Here is a 23,181-nt window from a genome sequence, read left to right as displayed (position 1 = left end):
AAGATCAGCTTTAAAGGAAATGAAGAACCATCGATCGCCTGGTGACGATGGACTCGTTATTGAGGCAATAAAAGCAGGAGGAGAAATTCTATTAAAATCAGTAAGCGAACTGTTTAATAAATGCTTACATGCGGGTACGATTCCTAAAGACTGGAACAATGCAGTGATAGTCTTGTTACACAAAAAAGGTCATATTACTAAATTAGAAAATTATAGACCCATCAGCCTCTTGACACATATGTATAAACTCTTTATGAAAATCTTAACAAAGAGACTAACACCTAAACTTGATTTCTATCAGCCCAAAGAACAGGCAGGCTTTAGGAGAGGATATGGCACAAATGACCATTTGCACACCATAAAGATCTTAATTGAAAAATGCATCGAGTACAACATACCACTGGTTCTTGCATTTGTCGATTACGAGAAGGCTTTTGATACTGTAGAGTTTGAAACCGTACTGGAAGCCCTAAATCAAAGCCGAATAGATTACAGGTACACGTCACTAATCAAAAACATCTACGAGAACGCTACATCAAGTATACGACTACACGAAGACACAGAAAAATTCAGCTTAGGTCGAGGAGTAAGACAAGGAGACAATATTTCACCAAAATTGTTCACGGCAGCTCTAGAGTCAATATTTAAGAACACCCAATGGCAAGATATGGGCATCAATATAGATGGAGAAAGATTAAATCATTTAAGGTTTGCAGATGATGTCGTATTAATCGCAGATAACTTACAGGATACAGTTTCTATGCTACATTCGCTTAAAAGTCTGTCTGAAAGAGCAGGATTAAAGATAAACTTTGAGAAAACTAAACTTATGACAAATCTCGTAATGAGTGGAAATATAACTATCGACAATAATACCATACAACAAACAGACACTTACAAATATCTGGGACACGAGATCAAAATAAACAGAGACAATCAAACAAATGAAATACAGAGGCGAATAGGCCTGACATGGGCAGCATTTGGCAAACTAAGCCATATTCTAAAAAGTTCAATTCCCATGTGTCTCAAGCGAAAAGTTTATAACCAATGTGTTTTGCCTGTACAAACTTATGGAGCAGAGACTTTAACACTCACGCAGAAATCTGCGAATAAACTAAGAGTTACACAACGAGCCATGGAACGTGCAATGCTGAATGTGAGCCTCCGAGACCACATAACAAACCGACAAATCAGGCAAAGATCAGGAGTTCAAGACGTCATCGAAAGAACCACGAGACTTAAGTGGAACTGGGCAGGACACTTAGCCAGAACACAAGATGGACGATGGACAAGACGAATTATGGAATGGAGGCCCAGAAATTATAAAAGAAGCCGAGGACGACCACCGACTAGATGGACCGACGACATAAAAAGAGTAGCGGGAAACTGGCTACAAGCGGCCCAGTGTAGAGAACACTAGAAAGAACTGAGGGAGGCCTATGTCCAGCAGTGGACGGGATTGGCTGATTGATGATGAATGTGCAGGAAAGGAACCTAGGCGAGCTCAGGCAAAAAGCAGCCAACATTATTATGAGCATTCAGGAATCCAGTGAACAATATTACAATTTAAGATACAAATCCCCCAAGGAATATAAGGTAGGAGATTATGTACTCATCCGAAATATTGATGTGACCCCAGGGGTAAATAAAAAGCTTATACCTAAATTTAAAGGACCTTTTATTATTAAAGCTAAGCTTGATTTTGACAGGTATATAGTATCAGACATAGATGAGTTTCAATTGACCCAAAGACCTTGTGAGACTGTGGTTGGTCCTGATCAGATGAAGGCATGGTTGCATGATCAACCAAAAACTGATTAAAATCATGACGTAACCTTTGTTATTTCCTTTTAATTATGTGAGTCACTAGTTTATTCGTTTATGAAGCTATAGCAATTATTATATTGTGTTGTAGTATTAGGTTTAGATTTAGGTAACTATACCATTTTGTAGAGTACTATTTTATTCGTAAATTGAATATTGTGGCGTATTAACAAACAAATGTACTATTACAAATTAATAGCACTTAATTAACATAACTATTCCTTCGGTAACTCTGGCGAGGTATAATGGACTTTTCCTCATTGGTGCAAATAATTATTAAAATTTAAATGGTTGCAATAAACAATCAAAAACAATTTATAGGTTTAGGTAAAACTAGGTAAAAACTTACCGCTGGGTCTAATATACCAGGGTTTGCACTACAAAACAACGAACGAAATCAATTTAATATGCGTGCATGGGTTCCCGTGCCGGGTTGCGTCTTTTCGTTTCAACGACTGGTGCTCTTCTCTTTTTTAGGGACGCATTCCACGAGCCCGATGGCGGTACTTATAGGGATCGTAGGAATACAGGGAGGACAAATGTATTGATTAATTTATACAACCATATCTAAATTTAAACATTCTCCCCCCTTTAAAGGCCATAAGGTCTTTAAAAAACAAAACGAATTCCAAATACTATCATTACTTAAACAACTAAAACGAAAATTAATACAAACAATTCCTATACAAATCTTACACAAATATTCAAAACTTAAATTACAATAAAAAAATTAAAATTAAAATGGTGGTTTCGTCGCGGTTATATTGACAAAAGTCGAACAAAACAAAATTAATAAAAACGTTGTAAAGCGGCCAAAAAAGCTTCCGCGGTCAAATCACTAGCTAATTCAAGATTTAAAGCCTTAGTACCGCAACATACAAATAGACACAAACAGGCCTTTTGAGTTCTAACTCCCCTGTAACGAGACATGGTTATCGAAAACGGTCCACCATAATCTAACCCACAAATCGAAAAGGGTTTAATGGCACCGAGACGAAATTTAGGCAAATTACCCATAGGGGGTTGTAAGTTTTTAGGAGATTGTTTCCAACATCTAATACATTTGGACAATACTGAATTAACAGATTGTTTAGAAGACATTATCCAAAACCTTTGACTAACCAAAAACTGAGTACTCTTAAATCCAGCATGTAAATACTTCTCATGATAATGACGAACTAGAAGAGTAGTAAGGCGTGATTTCTTTGGTAACAAAAACGGGTGTTTTGCTTCATACGATAACGAAGACTGCGATAGACGACCACCTACTCTTAAACACTGAGTACTATCATCTAAAAATACTCCCAACTTACGAAATGGTTTTGGAAAAGAATTTGATTGAAGATGTTCTTCAAAATACTTCTCCTGTGTAAATCTGACAAGAATAATCAACGAGTCTTCTAATTCTACGAAAGTCAAGGGTCCTGACCGTTTCGACCTTTTATAACGAGAGTTGTGCGCGAATCGCAACATAAAAGCCAAAATTCTTTGGATCGAGGTAAAAGACGATTTATTTTTCAGCAAACAAGACAGAAAATGTTCCTCACGAGTGGAAACAAACACTAAAGCTTTCTTTATCTCTTCCAAAGAGGATTTTTCCTGCAATGAGGGAGGAACCTCTGGAAAAATTAATGGAATATTATACAAAAACGAAGGACCTGTTAACCAGTCTAATTTTGATAGAAAAGCGGCCGGTAGCATGCCTCGCGAAGGCGCATCGGCTGCATTATTTCGAGATTCGATATAATGCCAAGAATAATTTTGACTATGGGACTGGATATACGAAATGCGATTTGCGACGAAAGTTTTGAATCTCGAGTGGGAGCTTTTAATCCAGTGCAATACGATTTGAGAATCTAACCAAGCATACACATTTTGAAATATTATATGCTTCCACGACTCTAACACAAACGACATAAGTTTTACCAAATGAACAGCAGCTAACAATTCTAATCGAGGTATAGTAATCTGTTTTATAGGAGCTACTTTCGATTTGGCACACAGTAAATTAACTTGAACTAGGTTACGAGTCTCAATACTACGAATATAAACGACACAAGCATATCCCTTTTCACTAGCATCGGCAAATCCATGAAGCTCTAAGATCGGACATGAGGAAATATTCAAAAAACGAGGAATTTTGAACTGTGAAATAAGAGATAGTTCGCTCTTATATTGTTCCCATACCCGAATTATTTCCGAAGGAGGACGATCATCCCATTTAAGACCGGTTGCCCAAAGTTGTTGGATTAAATGTTTAATAAAAAAGGTAATAGGTGTTAAGTAACCACAAGGATCATAAATTCGAGCTAATTCGGACAAAAACGATCTTTTAGTACAAGGGACGTCTTGCAATTTGACTGAAAATTGAAAGACGTCGGACTGTGCAATCCACTTCAAACCAAGGATTTTTAATGAAGGACCATTTGCTTCTGGATCAAAATTAATGGAGTGAGGATTAATATGGGATTCAGGAAATTGCGACAACAATTTGGATTCATTCGAACACCATTTCCGTAATTCAAAGCCTCCTAACTTTAACAAAGCGACTAATTCGTCAACTAAAGTTTGTGCTTCTTCGAGAGTCGAAGCACCAAAAACAAAATCATCAATATACGAAGCATGACGAATAAGCGAGACGGCTTTAGGAAAACGAGAGCCTTCGTCTAATGCTAATTGTTGGAGAGTTCTTAAAGCGAGATCCGGCTCGAAGGACCAATGTGGCGTATTAACAAACAAATGTACTATTACAAATTAATAGCACTTAATTAACATAACTATTCCTTCGGTAACTCTGGCGAGGTATAATGGACTTTTCCTCATTGGTGCAAATAATTATTAAAATTTAAATGGTTGCAATAAACAATCAAAAACAATTTATAGGTTTAGGTAAAACTAGGTAAAAACTTACCGCTGGGTCTAATATACCAGGGTTTGCACTACAAAACAACGAACGAAATCAATTTAATATGCGTGCATGGGTTCCCGTGCCGGGTTGCGTCTTTTCGTTTCAACGACTGGTGCTCTTCTCTTTTTTAGGGACGCATTCCACGAGCCCGATGGCGGTACTTATAGGGATCGTAGGAATACAGGGAGGACAAATGTATTGATTAATTTATACAACCATATCTAAATTTAAACAAATATTATGAATCCTTATGACCATCTTACACTGTGTATCAGGTATTATTGTAGTGTCCATGACACACCATTTTCTGTATTATGAAAGTCTTTAGACTACTTATGTTTATGCAGATTTATGCACTTATGAAAAATTTATAATTATGTTCTTACGTATGACCTGACAACTTATTGCTAGTTTGTACTTCACTCATGTAATTATGCTATTTATGTCCTTATGTGCTTTATGCAAGAATTGTGATAATTTCACTCATGTAATATATATATATATATATATATATATATATATATATATATATATATATATATATATATATATATATATATATATGTCCTTATGTGCTTTATGCAAGAATTATGATATTTATGCTAATTATGTTCTTTCTTACGCTCTTATGTTATTTGTATGTTTATGTGTGTATGTGTTTATGAAGTTAGTTATGTGTAGAGTATCGGGTCGATTCTCTTGTCAGGATGGTCGACTGTAGGAATCACGCCTTTATTCGGTGACACTACGAATAGAAGGCCAATTTAAAAAAGAGGAACTGTCAGCTGTCACTCACTTTGACAGGACAGGGATTGGCGGGTTCTGGAGATGATGGTTAGGTTAAGTGGAAGTGACCACGCTTTGATGATTTATGATTAGATTATGAATACTGTTATGTACTCTGTTTTACGTAGAAAATAAATGTAGTATCCATATCCGGCCCAGTTTTTTATTTAAGAGAGATCCCCCACAATCTTTAATATTAATGAAAGTATCCTTATATAATATGGTACTACTGATAATAATAGATTTATCCTATAGGACAAATTTTAATTTATTGACACAAAGAGAAGGCCTATGACTGAGTATAAAATAAAGCGATAAAAAGCGATGAATAACGATGTCTTGTCGATCGCTTTTTATCGCTTTTAAAGAAGTGATAAAAAAGCGATGAAAAAGCGATGAAAAGCGATCACTTTTTATCGTTTTACATCGCTTTTTTACCATTTAAAAAAAAGTCTATTTATCAATGATTTTACATGTCTTTATATGGGATTAACAAATGCGTAAAGCGATAAAAAATGGTGAACATGGGAGTAAAGCGTCTTTTCGTCTCTTGAGTAAAGTTAGCGATAGTTGAGCAATGGTTAATTTATTAGGTTAGGTCGGGTCGCTTCGCGGCACCACCTAACCCAATAAATTAACCATCGCCATCGCTGGACATATATGCAAGGTTAATCGGCGACGTTCCTTTTTAACATTTTCTCACACTTCGGCGTTTTCACAGTCGAGAATATCCGGTGCACGTGAAACAAGAATGAGCTTGCAGTTCTCGCTAATTTCCGGACGAGTTACATCATACCAGCCTGCCTATTTAATGAACGAATACATTTTGTACTTCCATTCTGCAGTGAACCTTTGTGAGAGCGTGTTCGTTTTGTGTTTGTACTACAAGAAAAAATTAAAAGTAAGTACCATATTTTTAGAGGGCTTGTATTTTGATTTTATACACCATCTTTCTAAGTTTATCCTATTGTTTATTAATTTCTGTATTATTTAAAACACGCAATATTATTTGTAAATAAAGTTTAATTTTCGTGTATTGTTTAAAATTCTTACTCCTTTGCTGAATAATATTTCTGTACACACCATATTTTATTAAAAATATTGTTGTAAAGTGTTCCCGCAGGTATTCTATTAGAACATTTTCTTCGTATTTACAATAGGTCATTTCAACAACTGAGTTATAAACAAAAAAAAAACAAATACTTTAAACATTCCTTTTATTTATTTCCTAGCATCTGTATTACAGCAATAAAAATCTTTTTTTTTTCGTATTTGAACTCTCGAGTAACTTTAAAATATGCCAACGTCGATTGACTAGGTCCTAAATATTCCTTTTTTTCATCGTAACACCATTTGATTAGACCTTTGCCTGTTGGTAATATTCAATGTTAGCGATGTTTGTGATGGGGATAATAAAGATTTTTTTGTTGTTTACATCTATGCTCATTGTTGTCAATTGATTAATATGTTAGACTCTGCCGGTTTCAATATATAAGTATTCTCTATTCAGCAAATTTTACATGTAAATCGTTCATTATTATCCATGCTTTCTGCCTTATGTGTTTCTATGTTAGATATTTTACACATTTTCTATCATTTTATGTACAGAATTTCTGTCTTACGTGTTTTTATGTTATTACGGTGTTAGATATTTTATACATTTTTTATCATTATTATCAACGCTTTCTGCCTAACGTATTTCTATGTCAGATATTGTTTATCATTTTATGTACACTAGTGTTTCTATGTTTGATATTTTATACACTTTCTATCATTATTGTCCATGCTTTCTTCCTTATGTGCTTCTATGCCAGATATTTTACACATTTTCTATCATTTTATGTACAGCATTTCTTTCTTACGTGTTCCTATGTCAGATATTTTATACATTTTTCTATCATTTTATGTACAGTTTTCTGTCTTATCTGTCATAGATGTGTATCTATGTCAGATATTTTATACATTTTACATCATTATTGTCCATGCTTTCTGCCTTACATATTTCTATGTCAGATATTTTATACATTTTTTTTTCTATCATTTCATGTACAGCATTTCTGTCTTAGAGTTACCGTAGCGGATTGTGTACATCTTTACTCGATGGCTGAGTTTTTCTTTTATATAACATAATATATTTACTTTCAATTTTCACATCCAAAGTGTATACTCTAAAACTATATATACTCTATAACTATATATACTCTATAACTATGTATACTCTAAAAATTTATTAAGTTTGATTTTTCTTTGTTAATATACCTGAAATATCTTAACGTTGAATATTTGATGGTTCTTTACGGAGTATAAAAAGGTTGGTCGACTTTTTCCTGCACGGATTCACGCATGTGTACCTTCACGAAGGGAGTTGTACTTAAACCTATTAGTTGATCGAGAGACGGGACCTGCAAAGTACGCTGTCAAATAGGGTTAGGTGTATACAGTGCATTTCGTATGTTTTATAAACATGATCAGAGGAAATTGTTGCCTGATGGCTATCGAAGAACTGTATATGACCAACATATATTCTTACAGAGACCTATGTTTAAAACAATTAAACTTTAACTTCCACTTTAAAACAATAAATTACTTGCTCGTCGTAGATAAACTATAGTATGCAAATATTTATGCTTTCCTTTTGCCTTTCATTTAACGTCTCGTGCGTAAAAATCAGATAAATAACAACAAAGATTTAAGTAATGGTCTTTCGGCACGTAAGTTTGTTTGAACATAACTTATGGATGGTAACCATTCGTTGGTTAGTCTTCGTCATAATTGGACTATATCTGAATTTCATTGTAAAATGGTAATTGTTGTTGATAAAATATAATATGCAACAAATCGAAAAATAGTCATATTGGAGATTTATGTATAGTAATGTATCTTCAGTGAAAAGTATTACCCGAATTGTCGTGGATAAAATATAGTATGCAACTCACAATACCATTTATTATTCGGTGATTTTCATAATATTACCCAACTTGTCGTACATATAATATAGTAAGCAACTTCCGATACCATCTGATTTCAGTAATGTTCCTAAAAATTGTATGCATATATGGAATATTAGACATGTATCGCACATTAGGTGAAGACCTATATATAGTAGTTATCGTTATGATAAGATCCTTGTTGAGCAGTGATCGTTCAGCTAATATTTATATCGAGTATGTTTTATAGTTTAGCCATACTGTAAGAATGGTATATTTACAAAGAGCAGGTGTAGGATCAGAGGAGATCCATGTATAGTAGTAATCAATCATCTTGTATATTATAGCGGATGTTTGCTGGTTTGGACTGTAAGAATGGGATACGTTCTTCGATTAATCATATTCTATTTCTACTGATACCTCATACGTTGCTGTACATTATATCCTTTTCAATGACACCTCTCCAGTATGTTGATTAAATTCGAAAGAGAAAAAGAATTGTTTTGAATATACAGTGTACAAAAAGCGATAGTCTGAATAATATATAGGTGCTACATGGTTTGGACATAGTTAAAGGCTGTAGCCAACAGATGGCGTGAGAATGTGATTTGTCTGACGAAAACCGATCTTATTATTTGGTACCATAAACGTCAAAATAAGTCCAATAACAACTGAGGTATGACAAAACGTCCTTTTGAGAATACCACCATCTTTATTTCTTATATTAACATATTTTCTCTCCCCATGACATGACACTCGACGCAACACGCGACATTCGACGCAGGACGGGACATTTGACGTAACATGTCACTTGAAATGACGTGAATGACGTCTTTGCGTTTGTTTTTTTGTGATAACATATTCATTAGCTCATCCTTTTCCATTTACCGCTCCATACGTAGTAATTGAACCAATAACAACTCAGATACGATATAGTGCCCTTTTGGCAATGTTGCCATGATTTATTTTCTTGTTGTCATATTCGATATCCCACCCTCTTTCATTTGACATCTCATACATCAAAATCGGACCAATAGAAACGAAGATACGGTATAGTGCCGTTTTGGCAATGTCGGTCTTAATTTTTTGTGTAAACGTATTTGATATCTTTGCCTCTTTCATTTAATGTGTTACGCATGGTAATCTGACGAATAACGATGGAGATACGATATAGTGCCGTTTTGGCATTGTCTTTCCGTTTGACTTTCATTTTAACATATTCATTACCAACTCCCCTTTCCATCGATACCTTGCCTGTTGTTGTAAGTTGAGCTGTTTAGACGTTACAAGCTTAGTGTCCTTTTGGCAATACGCCGCCATGTTTTTTTTTCTGTGTCTACGTATTCGTTACCTTCTCCCCTTTCCATCGATACCTTGCACGTTGTTGTACGTTGAGCCGTTTAGACGTTACAAGCTTAGTGTCCTTTTGGCAATGACGCCATCTTTGTTTTTTTGTTTCAACGTATTTGCTACCCCTTCCCCTTTCCATCGATACCTTGCACGTTGTTGTACGTTAAGCCGTTTAGACGTTACAAGCTTAGTGTCCTTTTGGCAATACGCCGCCATGTTTTTTTTTCTGTGTCTACGTATTCGGTACCTTCTCCCCTTTCCATCGATACCTTGCACGTTGTTGTACGTTGAGCCGTTTAGACGTTACAAGCTTAGTGTCCTTTTGGCAATGACGCCATCTTTGTTTTTTTGTTTCAACGTATTTGCTACCCCTTCCCCTTTCCATCGATACCTTGCACGTTGTTGTACGTTAAGCCGTTTAGACGTTACAGGCTTAGTGTCCTTTTGGCAATACGCCGCCATGTTTTTTTTTCTGTGTCTACGTATTCGTTACCTTCTCTTCTTTCCATCGATACCTTGCACGTTGTTGTACGTTGAGCCGTTTAGACGTTACAAGCTTAGTGTCCTTTTGGCAATGACGCCATCTTTGTTTTTTTGTTTCAACGTATTTGCTACCCCTTCCCCTTTCCATCGATACCTTGCACGTTGTTGTACGTTAAGCCGTTTAGACGTTACAAGCTTAGTGTCCTTTTGGCAATACGCCGCTATGTTTTTTTTTCTGTGTCTACGTATTCGTTACCTTCTCCCCTTTCCATCGATACCTTGCACGTTGTTGTACGTTGAGCCGTTTAGACGTTACAAGCTTAGTGTCCTTTTGACAATGACGCCATCTTTGTTTTTTTGTTTCAACGTATTTGCTACCCCTTCCCCTTTCCATCGATACCTTGCACGTTGTTATACTTTAAGCCGTTTAGACGTTACAGGCTTAGTGTCCTTATGGTAATGCCGCCATCTTTGTTTTTTGCTTCAACGTATTCGTTACCCCCTCCCCTTTCCAATGATACCTTGCACGTCACGATCGGACGTGCCGTTTTACCCTCACCATAAAATGAGCCAAAAATGACCAGAATGGAACTTAGCGATTTCTTATGGGATTTAACATGAGAAAATAGCCAGAACTGTTGCTGCCCCTTTTACTGTTGATGATAGTCGACAGAGCTTTTTATATTATCTTCCCCATCACGGGGTCTTAAAAGATGACAGTCTCACCACAAAGCTTGGTGTGGTGTTCGATAGTTCCTTTCCATCTTCTTCTGGTCTATCAATAAATGACGGGATTCAATTTTCGGGTCCTACCATTCAGGATGATTTATTCTTAATTGTATTGCGTATCACGTAGTTTCGAAGGACAATCCTGCTGATCTTGCCTCTCGTGGAATTAGTCCCAAATTACTTATGTCTTCTGACTTATTGTGGTATGGACCTTCCTGGCTGAAATCAAATGATTATCCTACACAATTTTCTCTTCCAGATGACATTCCGGAGTTAAAGACTGCCGAGGTCATTACTTTGTCTGGCACATAAGACTTTTCATTAATAAAGCAATTCTCTAGTTTGATTAAGTTAAAAAAATGTACTGCTTACATTTTGAGATTAATGAATAATTGCAAAATATCCAAGTCTTACCTTCATGACAGAGCTTCAGGTGCTTTAACTTCTCAGGAGGTTTCGAACGTTATGTTTTACCTAGTAAGGATAGTTCAGAATGAATGTTTTTAGAAGAAATTGGCAATTTGACAAAAAAGGGCCTGTAAGCCCAAAAAGCAAACTCATTTCGTTGCGACCATTTCTCGATTCAAATCGAATACTTCGTATTGGTGCTAGATTAAAAAATTCATCTTATTCCTTTGAAAAGATACATCCGATTTTGCTGCCATCGAATAATTACTTTACTGACTTAATTCTTTCAGAACTGTACGTTAAACTCTGTCACGCAGGTCCTCTTTTTTTTATCTACAATGCGAAATGAATTTTGGCCCATTCATAGCAAAAATGCAGCCAAGCGTATCATCCATAAATGTTGTACAAGTCCACCTGCAAGTCTGTCTCCAATTATGGGTGATTTACCAAAGGATCGTGTTGACCCATCCCCTCCTTTTTATATTATTTAACTACTCATTCATTTATACCAGCTTTTAAGCGCTTTGTAAGCAGAAGAGGAAAACCTCTTAAGATGCACTCTGATAATGGAACTTACTTTCAGCGTGCCAATTGTGAAATAAAAGAGTTTTATGATTTTATTAAGGCTAATAAGCATGAGATTCAAGACCACTCAATAATCAAAAGTATTAAATGGCACTTCATACCTCCACAACCTCCGCACTTCGGTGGCCTTTGGAAGGCCGGCGTTGTCAATGAAATTGCATTGAAAACGCGTCGTCGGCAATGCTCACCTCACGTATGTGATGCTAATATTTTTTTGGGAGAAGTTTTATTAAAAAACATAAAAATAAATGAATTCACGCATTCGGATTTATAAATCACTCAGTATATGATTTTACATATATGTAACGCTAGGAGCTAATGGGTGCAAAAAATATAAAATATATCTGTAAACAGTTCTATTTATTTAAAAACTGAAAATAATGAAAAAGGAATTTAAACATTTTGGTTTGTGTGATAGGTAACGAAACACTCAATACAGAGACCTAAGTTACATTTTTTACACATTGTGCTTGTTGAACTTTTGTGTTGAGATCTTCTTTTGGCGTTTGGAATTTTATCCACTAGGTTTTCCATCCTATCATATCTAATTTCATCGGCTACTCTTTGCGCATTAGAAGATGGAGATGTCGTCCTGCCAGTGCTTTTTGTAGATGACGAATATTTCTTCAAATAAACTTACACGATAGCCCTTCGAAAGTCTATTTGGGATATCTGAGAGTTGTTTGATTTTTGATACAACCAACACGCGTTATTGACTGAAACATCAACAAGCCATGTAAACAATGCCCGGACCATTTTCTGTTTCGAATGTGAATCCTGTACTGTCCAACATTCTGATCCATTCGATCAGTACCACCCATTTTTTTGTTATACTCTGCAAGTACTGCTGGTCTGCTAACTTGTACGTGTTTTTTCCTTTTGCGAGTAACGTCTAACATTTGTTATTGGATTGATGAGATATCTATTTGAAGCAATACAAACTACGGAATTATCGACTATTCCTTTTTCTAAATATCTTTTTTAGCTAATAAAGGACAGCTCCTAGGTAAACGGTTTTCCCTTATAGTCCTCATACCTCCGTATCCTTCAGTTAGTAAATAAATTGACAAAGTAACATAAGAATGGAAAAGATTTCAGATTATCAGGTAGTTCTATCACTTTCATCAGTGGTGCTGCCGCGTTTCCTAAGTTTCTTTCCATGTCAATATCAGGAGTTACAGATTTTCCTAGATATATCACAAAATCAATCAAATAGCCCATCACTGTATTTAGGCACCAGAATGTATAACCAAATCGTATAGGTTTGGCTCTTCAAAATTGCTTGCAGCTATGTTTACCGCAGTATTTGACCATACTTTCGTCGAAAGCCAGATCTTTTTTAGGAACATAATGCTTTCTGAATCTGTCCTCCACTTTATCTATATATGGCCACATTTTCCAGAGCTTATCTCCTTATCAATATTTGCGTTAGAATTCAAGTGAATAACCCTCAAAATTTGTTCAAATCTGTTGCGTCTCATAGCATTATATACAAGTTCGTTTCTAGTGCCAAGACTTTGCTCCCAATAAATACGCTTGCTGGATAGATTATTATAACCACTAAAAATTAATATAGCAATGAAATATTGCTGTTGCTCTGGCGAGACTCCTGGGTCGGGTAAGTTCTTGAAAGTAGCATATTGGTTTGTTTCCTGTACCATGATTAAAATGATTTCTTTATCTATGAACATTTCGAATATATCAACAACTAATTTGTATTCAAATAGTGAATAACCTGACTCAGGAAATTGTTTCTCGTTATATGTGAAATCTCTCAAAACCCAATCCCGGGATTCAGAAACGTTTGGATATACAATATGAGTAGATATCATTTGCCAAAGAAATGTTACCTTCTGTCGATTCTGACTGTTGAATAGGAATTTCTTCTCCTAGTATAATTCCATCAGCTGTTCCAACTTCTGCATTAGATAGTAGCTGATGTTCTACTAGATAGAGTCATCTATGTCGTCGTATTCTCCAAAGGTTATATCAATAACTTCTTTAACAGTCAGGCCTCTGTGAAGAACTACAGCGAGACCTCTGAATAAAAAAAAAATTAGTAGGTACATACTGCATTTTTAAATTTCAAATTTTTAAATTTTAAAGTTCTATAAACACTCTGTATACTAATACTTCGAAAAATGTTATTACCAATACCATACAATGAAAACAAAACATATGATATATTGGTACAAAATAACTGGATAATACGCTTACATTACATCCCAGCGTTACAAATATGCAACAATCAATTTCCTAACCGAACAACTTTTTTATTTGGAAAAATATTAAAGCTTTTTTATACAAAAAATATGTATTTATTATATTTTCTTATACTATTTGTTTTCTAATATTAACTTTATTATACAAAATAAGATTTATATACTTACTCTTTCAGTAGCGCACCCAGAATTTGCCTCTGGGGGGGTTTTGATTGGTCACCGATTTTTTTTTATGGTGCTACCTCCATTTTGAGTCCTTAAAATGTGTGAGTAACAGTGTCGGAATAGGGTGCTGGGGTTAACCCCCAAATCCCCCTGGGTACGCCACTGTACTCTTTATCAACTAAGTCCATTATTTGAAGCTATATTTCTTTCGTTATATTTTATCTAAGCACAGATTCAAAACAAAGTTCTAATAAAATGGCACATTTACAACGATGTAAACACTAGCACCGTTTGGCAAGAACTGACCTGTTTTCAACTGAAAATTTGCGACGTAGGCGATAGAGGATCTATTTAGATGGCACCACCTTATTGTTACATAATCGTAACGCTAGGAACTAATGGGTTAACCTTAATAAATTGACAAATGTAATCAAGGCAAATTAGTTTCTATTTTTAAAAAGAAATCGACAGAATTTATTAAAGGTATAGAAGTCCAAATTGATAATAATAATCCATTTATTTTATAATGCTATTGCTTGTTATTTCATTATATTTCCTTTGTTTATTTATTTATTTATTTTATTTCTGTTAAATTTATATGAGATTAATTAAAACTAAAGTTAAAATTTTTTGTATGCTCCTTTTTTATGTTAGTTTATGTATTACAGTCTGTCCCAAACTCTTCTTTCAGTGCGTCACTAATTTTGACGTCATATAGGATTTTAAGAATGTCGAGAATTATTGCATGACATTTTAGTTCAATTTGACAGTTGCAGGATCGTAATCTCTTTTCTAATTAAAAATAATTTAATAATTTTAATATTAGTCTTTGTTCTTTCTCGATATATCGGCATATTTAAAATATTTTTATGACAATAAATACAAAATTAAATTTTCACTGTAAAATGTCTGATAATACTAACCTGAAATGACAATTATCATTGTGAAAGTACTGTCACGATCGGGACAATCTGTGTAAAATTATATTTATGCGCACCATTGATTGGATATCTATTTAGCGTATTCTAAACTCCAACCAATTATACATCCGTAAGAAGAATTAGCTTTACGATAAATAATTTTCTAAGTTCTATGTATAATAATCACAGACTCACGTTTTTTTCTGTCACCTCTAGCTCTAGTTAGAGAGAGGTCGATCAACTATGACGTACTGAAAGAAGGGTTTGGGACGAACTATATGTAGTAGGTTTACCTATTTAAATCACATTAGAATCTTTCATTCTTTTTCCGATCTGCCAAAGACAAAATTCATAATAAAAAATACGGAGCCTACGAAATTCCTTGTGCAGACAGTGTACTGAACTTCTGCTATTAAGAATTTTCCGCTATCTCTAATCCAAACACTACTTATACCAGCAGTAATCATCACCATCAAGCATATAATTGTACGGAATGCTACAATGTTAACCAAACATTTATTTAGAAAATAGCCATTCCTTTTATTTTTAATTTTAATTTTATAGGTATATTATTTTTATTTTTTAGAACTGGTTTGGTATAGTAACAACTGTAGACAATACCTTGTACAAAATTATAGCTGAAAACAAGAAGCTACTAGCTAATGTACCTATAACGATTCCCATTTATATTAAGTACGACACCAGTCAACCACCTCCGCAGTTGGTGGAAATTCTGCTTAATGGCATAACCGTTTGTCATAAAAAAGAAACGACGGCCGAGGCTCCAGCAAGTGATGACATGTACTTCACAAGTCCTGAATTGACAAGTACTCAAACGCCTACCGAAAAACCATCAAGACCATCTTCAAGACCTAATGTACTTGTAAATCCACCAGTCAACTTTATTAATAATGTGTAAGTATCATTATTTGTTATATAAAATTAGAAACATTATAAGTTACCATAATGAGAAACTTTTAATAAGATGAAAATACTTTTGTTTAAGTCTTTTCGTTGGTCCAGTATTTTCGACAAGCTGAGTAGTTCGATAATACCGCTATTATTGAGTCATTATAACTTTCTACCATCCTACTATTGATGATACTTAATTTAGGTTAAATAACACAGCCTTTTAGTTTTTAGTAATACATCCAAACTGGTCTCAGTATTTGTTTATTTATTGGTCATTCATTATATAAAAACAGAGTAGATTTTATGCTATCACCAGGTTCTTTATTTTATTTGCTGCAAATAAATTTACATCATGTATAGAAGCTACTGCCACCTTAACTTTGTTACTATTAATATCAATTCCCCTTACTTAAAGAATATTAGAAATTTCTAGTTTCTTGTACAAAATATGGCCTGTTGTAATTGGATGTAAACGACCAAAATTGGTGTTATCTATCCTTTCAATATAAACGAAAATGTTTTCAAGATGATACTTATCTGAATTTATGTTAAATCCTCTAGGGAAGTAACAAATTTTTAAGAACTATGCGAGTATTTTTTTATTAAAAAAAAAACTACATAAAAAAAACTAGCCGAATAAAGTTAGTTTTAAATTACGCGATATTGTTTTAAATCCAACGAATTAAACTTTAAAATGCGGAGTAATTAAAAATGCATACACACACTTTGAGAGTTATTTGATAATTGATGTTTAACTAAATTTAAACTTGATTTAAACTTTTCTTGCAGTTATGCAAACAATGGAAGGCCTTCTAGTTTAGAAGACGATTATTTTATGGGAGACTTTGCTTTGTTAGGAAAACCAAGACCAAATAGGCCACAGTATCTAGAAGAACAATGCGGAGTTGTTATTGTAAGTAATTTATTCCTATTGTAGCGAGACTAAATAAAACGAGCGGTTTGAATTTATATAAATATATTTATTTATAAGTTTACAGTTCTGTACTGTCTTATTAACTAAACTCTACTCCTAACATCGTTACATTTGATTATCGAAATCGAAATATTAACCCAAAATTATTATTACACCCCATCTGGTTGCGACATACACTCATTTTACAAAATATTTAATTTCAAATTTAACACGTGGTTTGATTGTTCCCAACACAACATGGTAAAGTCGTTCAGACTGGCAGTATTAATTAAATAGAATTTTGTTATTCCTAATAATTTGCAAATCTACATTTTCAAATAGAAATATTATATTTTAACTATAAACTGTTTTAAATTTGAAATTGTTAAAGTGTCACAGAAATTATTATACAAACTCACCATTGTTCATGTCGGTGTGATGATACTTCTGCTCATGGTATAGAAAAATTGAAATAAGAATAATTTTACTTTACACCGGTTTAAATAGAGAACCTTTTACCTGTTGGTATAACCAATTTCCGGTCCCAACTGTCAGATATTAAAATTACCAACTAACTATTGAATACTTAATGATTCAGTCAATTTTCTTTAATTTATCAATAATTTTATCAACAATGGTTTATTTGCTTATTATTTAAGTTCCATATTAACATATCAGAACTGGAATAAATATTTGAAAATACTTATACACACCATGACAGATAACTCACACCAACAATTATTTCAAAGAAAGTTTGTAATTTTGTTATACGTTATACATTTTGATTACAAATGTACATATTTAATTTAATTAACAAATAATCACTTAAGTTTGTTCTGTAACTTTGACTAAGCTGAGTTAGTTATCATAGAATAAGTATTACAATTCTGTACCGTAGAGGTAAAGGGTAGTAACTCCATTTTTTTCTAATTTGGACTTAATACTTTGGCTAAGCTTAAAATGTTCCAATCTTATTTGAGGTAAAGCATAGTAACTCCATCCGCTGTCGGATTTGTTTATCGAGCAGGCTATTTCGCGCGCGGTAAACAGCAGTATCTCCAGACAAGTGTTAGTCACCTTGATTGACAGAGCGTTTTACTTGATAGATAGTTGACAGTTACAAAAAATAAAAGCAAAAATGAATTCCAAAGACTCTAAAACTTTGGAAAATTTAAAAAACATGGTTGGATCGAGGATATGTGCGATTGTGGAAAAAGCAAAAGCTGAAAATTTGACCGTAGACGGTAAGTGAGGTTAAGTTTTAATTTTTATATAATCTTATAACACTAGGAAATTGTTAACATGTTCTAAAAATGTTGGTTTGTCACGTTTTATATAGTAGGTGTTTACTTGTTCTTGCTCTTTAGAGTCTTTATAGTTTGGGCATTTGAAAATATTGCTGTTGTAAGAGTTCTGACCGGTAGATATTATGTTGTTTTATTCACTGCCCAATTCTCAGATGCATAAGTACATTTATTGCTCCTTTTTTAAAGTAATTGAAATTCTTAATCTTCAACAAATATTTGTAAAATCTAATACTAATACAAAATTAATATAACCAGTAAGGGGAAAGGAACAAAAATGCACAATTTTGACGCCTTTCAAAATTTTCTATGTATTTTAAATGTTATCGTTTATTTCGAATCCTGAGAAAACTAATAAGTATTTTTAACAAATTTAAACGCAAAATGAAAGGGCCGAAAGTCCCTTAGAATGAATAAAAATTTGTTTTGAATGAGATATTTCAAATTCAAAATCACACTACATTTTCTCTTCGTTTTTCACCCCCGTAACTTATTAAAATAAACATTATAGAAGTTTTCAGGGATGTCGTCCCTCGGTAATAAAGGTAATCTTCCATTCTGAGTTTAAATTTATACTTATTAGTTTTCTCAGAATTCTAAAAAAAATGAATCCCATTTAAATATCATTGAAGTCGAAAGTTCGTACCCATCCCCTTAAGTAGTATTTTTGTAGTAACTGGTATTGTATTATCTTTCTAAGAAAACATCAACCTGCAAAATAGTGAACTTGCTGCTTTTTTTGAGAATCACACAACAATGCCTCTAATCCATTTTTTGCTTTATTCTGTGTATTGTTCTGAAGTTATTTTCTTGTGGTATCTTATGTAATTTATTATTTTAAATGGAAATAAAGCCACAATTTATTTTTAAATAAATTCATTTAAAAATAAATTGTGGCTATATTCCCATTTAATATAATAAATTATTCTGTGTACTGTTAACAGTTCGACAGATAGAAAAGATTAAATAAAAATAAATTTTTTTATTTACAGAATCGACGAACGCCTCTGATATTGCTCAAGCTTCAACAAGCCGTGCTCAAAATTGCAATTATTTGTCTAATTTAACTGAAGAATGTGTTAGCGATGATGATAGCGTAAAAGACCCCGATTACACAGACGATGATGGAGAAAATATGGACAGCAATAACAATAGCTACAGTAGCAATTATTTGGTAGACAATAATGGTGAATTGGAAGCAGATGATGATGAAGATGTTCAACTTGACAAAAACTTGACTGAAAATGAAACGGAAACTAATAACCAAATCAAAAAGAAAAGACGTCATAAGAAACCAGAAACTTGGAAAGTAACAAAAAGAGTAGAGGCAACATTAGGAGGAAAGGAACACATCAATAAATCAGGTAAAATTGTAAAAGCTAAAGCAATGAAGCCCCCTTGCCCTCCTTGTCGACTAAAATGTTCAGAAAAAATAGCAGAAGCTGTAAGACAGCAAATTTTTGAGAATTATTGGTGTAACACAAAAAATTGGGAGTTAAAGCGTCAATTTGTGCGCTCGCATATCACTCCGAAGAGTGTAATACGTCGTAGACCTAAAAACCATTCTAAAAGGCCGAGAGAAGTCAGCATTTCTTATAATTTTGATATAAAGTTAGATGGAGGTGTAAAAAAAATTGACGTATGTAAAAAATTTTTTTTAAACACTCTAAATATTTCAGAAACAGTTGTACGTAACGTTCTAAAAAACGACAATATGGGAGGCTTTGTGGCACAAGACCATAGGGGAAGGCATGAACCAATTAATAAAACACCAGAAGCGGTTTTGGATCGAGTACGAGAGCACATTAAGTCGTTTCCGTGCTACGAAAGTCATTATTCTCGATCCAAAACTGCCAAGAAATATCTAGGACCAGAATTGAGCCGTGAAAAAATGTACAAATTATATACCTTAAAGTGTGAAGAAGACCACATTCCAAATAATGAAATTGTTAAATTATGGCTGTATAAAAAAATTTTCAATAATGATTTTAATTTAGCATTTAAATCGGTTTCCGTGGATACTTGTGATAGTTGCGATCGGTTTATGCTACAATTAAAAAACTGTTCCGAGCAGGAAACAATAACATTACGGCGAAATTATGAACAACATCTTCAAGAAGCAGAAAGTCGATACAAAATGAAAGCAAACGATAAAAATGAAAGCAAAAAATCAGCTGGAAAAACTAAAATTATAATGTGTGATTTGCAGAAATGCTTGCCTACGCCCTGTTTGACAAATAACCAAAGTTTCTACAAGCTGAAATTATGGACTATAAATTTCACGATATACGACGCCACAGAAAATAAATCGTATTGCCTTATCTGGGACGAATCCGAAGCTGGAAGGGGTGGCCATGAAATTGCCTCGGCATTAACTAAATGGGCTATGACAGTTCTATCACAAACTGATGTGGAAGAATTAGTTATTTGGTCAGATAATTGCCCTAGTCAAAACCGCAATGTTATGGTAATGATGAGCTACTTTTGGCTTTTCAACATCTGCCCTAATTTAAAAGTAGTTAACCATAAATATTTACTGAGAGGACACACTCATTTAGAAGCTGACCAAGTGCACGCTATAATTGAAAGATCTGTAAAAAAACAGCCAACAATGCAGATCGTAACGCCTTGGGATTGGCAGCAATTAATCAGTGTCGTAGGTGCTCAGGTGATTAAAATGGACAAGGATGACTTCAAAAATTTTGAAGTACTTTACTCTCAATCTCAATCCCCATTCATCAGTAAAAAGAAAAATGCCGACAATAATAATTTCCTCATTTCAAACGTAGTCCAATTCCAAGTAAAAAAAGACACACCGACCATAATTTTTTATAAAGAGGCTTTTGAAGAAATTAGACCCAAAGAATTACACGTCGCTAGAAGAACAGCAACTGCGATCAATCTTCCAGAGCAGTTACCACTACGATATCAAAAACCAAAAGGGATCACACAAAAGAAAAAGGATCACTTACTAATCCTTTTACAATGGATCCCCAGTCAGTTTCAGGAGTTCTATAGAAATTTAGTTGTTACTACAAAAAAAGTTGATGATAGCGATGATGAATAAATGTTTTTTTATCATTTTTTGTGTTTTTGTTTGAATTTATGTAGGCACTTACTATTTTTTACAATGTTTTATCTGCCGGTACATGCCGAGGCAAAAGACCTTAAGTCCCAATATTATGTAATATATAAACAAATTTTTTATCACAGTAGGACAATATTGATTAACTAAAATATAACGTTACAATTATATAAATACATAATTTCATATGTCTTCAGATTAAGAATGGTTGCAATAATTATCTGGAACTCATCTTATTTTCCCATTATCTCAAAACTTCACTAAATGGATATACTACCCTTTACCTCTACGGTACAGAATTATTTATATTGTTACATTGAAATCAATTATTTAAAGTTTGTTAAAGTATGCCAATATTAACACATCAAATAACTTTGATATCTAAAATTAAAAAAATTTTAGACATTTATTAATATCAGCTTATTTCATAAACTAGATAACTTAACTTACAGCATTTAAAATAGAAGAAGAACTGTCACACTTTAACCTACATTTGTCAAGTTTACCTCTAAAATCTGATATATAGCACATAAAAAACTCATTGTCTCCTAGTAAGAAATGTAGTTCTTTTTAAAAATCCTCTCCTTTTAAATTAAATGTTTGTTTCGTCCCCCGTTTTTTAAGTGTTTTCTGTGTGTTTCTGTGTGTGAAAAAGTGTCTTAATTTAATTTTAACATAAAAATTTTTTGGACTTTACAAAAATTTGCCAGATATTGCAACAACTTTATCAAAGAAATTTGATAACTACAAGCTTATGTAATTGCACACCCACACAATCTGTACATCCATTCTTATTCATTGTCTTACAACTGTCACCTTCCAAAACAAAACATAAAATCTCAATAAATAACACACATTTCATAAATATATCTCCAGAATAAATATAAATAACTTTAAAGAACTTATGGTATAGAACATTACTTTCATCAAACAAACAATACATTTCACCTATCTCTACTTCATTGGATAAAATCTGTCTCCTCAAGAACTTCCCCGTTTACTGTTAAACAATTACAATAGTTGACCTGAATTCACCAATCAACAATACAAGATAGTTTAAACCATGTTCTTTCAACCATCAATTAATAGAGTACCGGCATGTAAGTAATGTTTATTTATTTGTTTATTTATTAATTCATTACAGTTTAATAGACTATGTTACCAATTTGTGGGTCTTACCTTGTCTGCTTAAACATTTTATTCATTTATAAAACCACAGACATGTAATATTGGCATAATTACTGTAATTTATATAATTTATATCACCTACCTATGTTTTATCTTTATTAGACAACACCCTAATACGGGATTATTATTTTCAGCAATTTAACTTTGTATCGTGACCTGAAGATGCTTTGCATATTATAGAAAGCGAAACCGGTCGTCCGATTAGTTAAATTAAATTGATATGTGAGTAAGTCTAACTTATTATTTCTTTTACCTTTTTTACTTTTGGTTTACCTTTCGGCAACTTCTTAATTCGGTATATTACGTCATTTATTCTCTTTTTTTTAATTTTATACGGACCTTCCCATTGTCTTTGCAGTTTGGGAGATAATCCTCGACGAAGTTGTGAATTATAAAGCCAAACAAGATCACCTACTTCATAGCTTTCACTCTTGCATCGAGAATCATTTTGATCTTTCATTCTGTCACT

At 33.5% G+C, this 23,181-nt stretch overlaps 2 protein-coding genes across 3 annotated transcripts in view; both read left to right on the top strand.

Annotated features, from left to right (window-relative positions):
- Positions 1 to 23,181, top strand: part of LOC140436999 (chymotrypsin-like elastase family member 2A) — a 334,702-nt gene that overhangs the window by 133,702 nt on the left and 177,819 nt on the right. For both annotated transcript variants that reach the window (XM_072526211.1, XM_072526210.1), the window contains exons 2-3: positions 15,897 to 16,225; positions 17,012 to 17,135. In XM_072526211.1, the coding sequence (XP_072382312.1) occupies positions 15,897 to 16,225; positions 17,012 to 17,135 (453 nt within the window). The remainder of the gene's footprint in view (positions 1 to 15,896; positions 16,226 to 17,011; positions 17,136 to 23,181) is intronic.
- Positions 18,132 to 21,506, top strand: LOC140437901 (uncharacterized). Its single transcript, XM_072527693.1, has 2 exons — positions 18,132 to 18,379; positions 19,432 to 21,506. Exons 1-2 carry the CDS (start codon positions 18,274 to 18,276, stop codon positions 21,504 to 21,506), a joined length of 2,181 nt encoding a protein of 726 aa, XP_072383794.1. The 5' UTR covers positions 18,132 to 18,273.

Source organism: Diabrotica undecimpunctata, chromosome 3, assembly GCF_040954645.1.
Source record: "Diabrotica undecimpunctata isolate CICGRU chromosome 3, icDiaUnde3, whole genome shotgun sequence".
NCBI classification, from domain to species: domain Eukaryota; kingdom Metazoa; phylum Arthropoda; class Insecta; order Coleoptera; family Chrysomelidae; genus Diabrotica; species Diabrotica undecimpunctata.
This window is presented reverse-complemented; position numbering and strand designations above follow the sequence as displayed.

Bases quoted from the DNA above. Each gene is read 5' to 3' on its own strand.
- LOC140437901 (XM_072527693.1), top strand. From the start codon at position 18,274: ATGAATTCCAAAGACTCTAAAACTTTGGAAAATTTAAAAAACATGGTT. The intron at 18,380-19,431 runs GTAAGTGAGGTT...TTTTATTTACAG, and splicing joins TGAAAATTTGACCGTAGACG to AATCGACGAACGCCTCTGAT.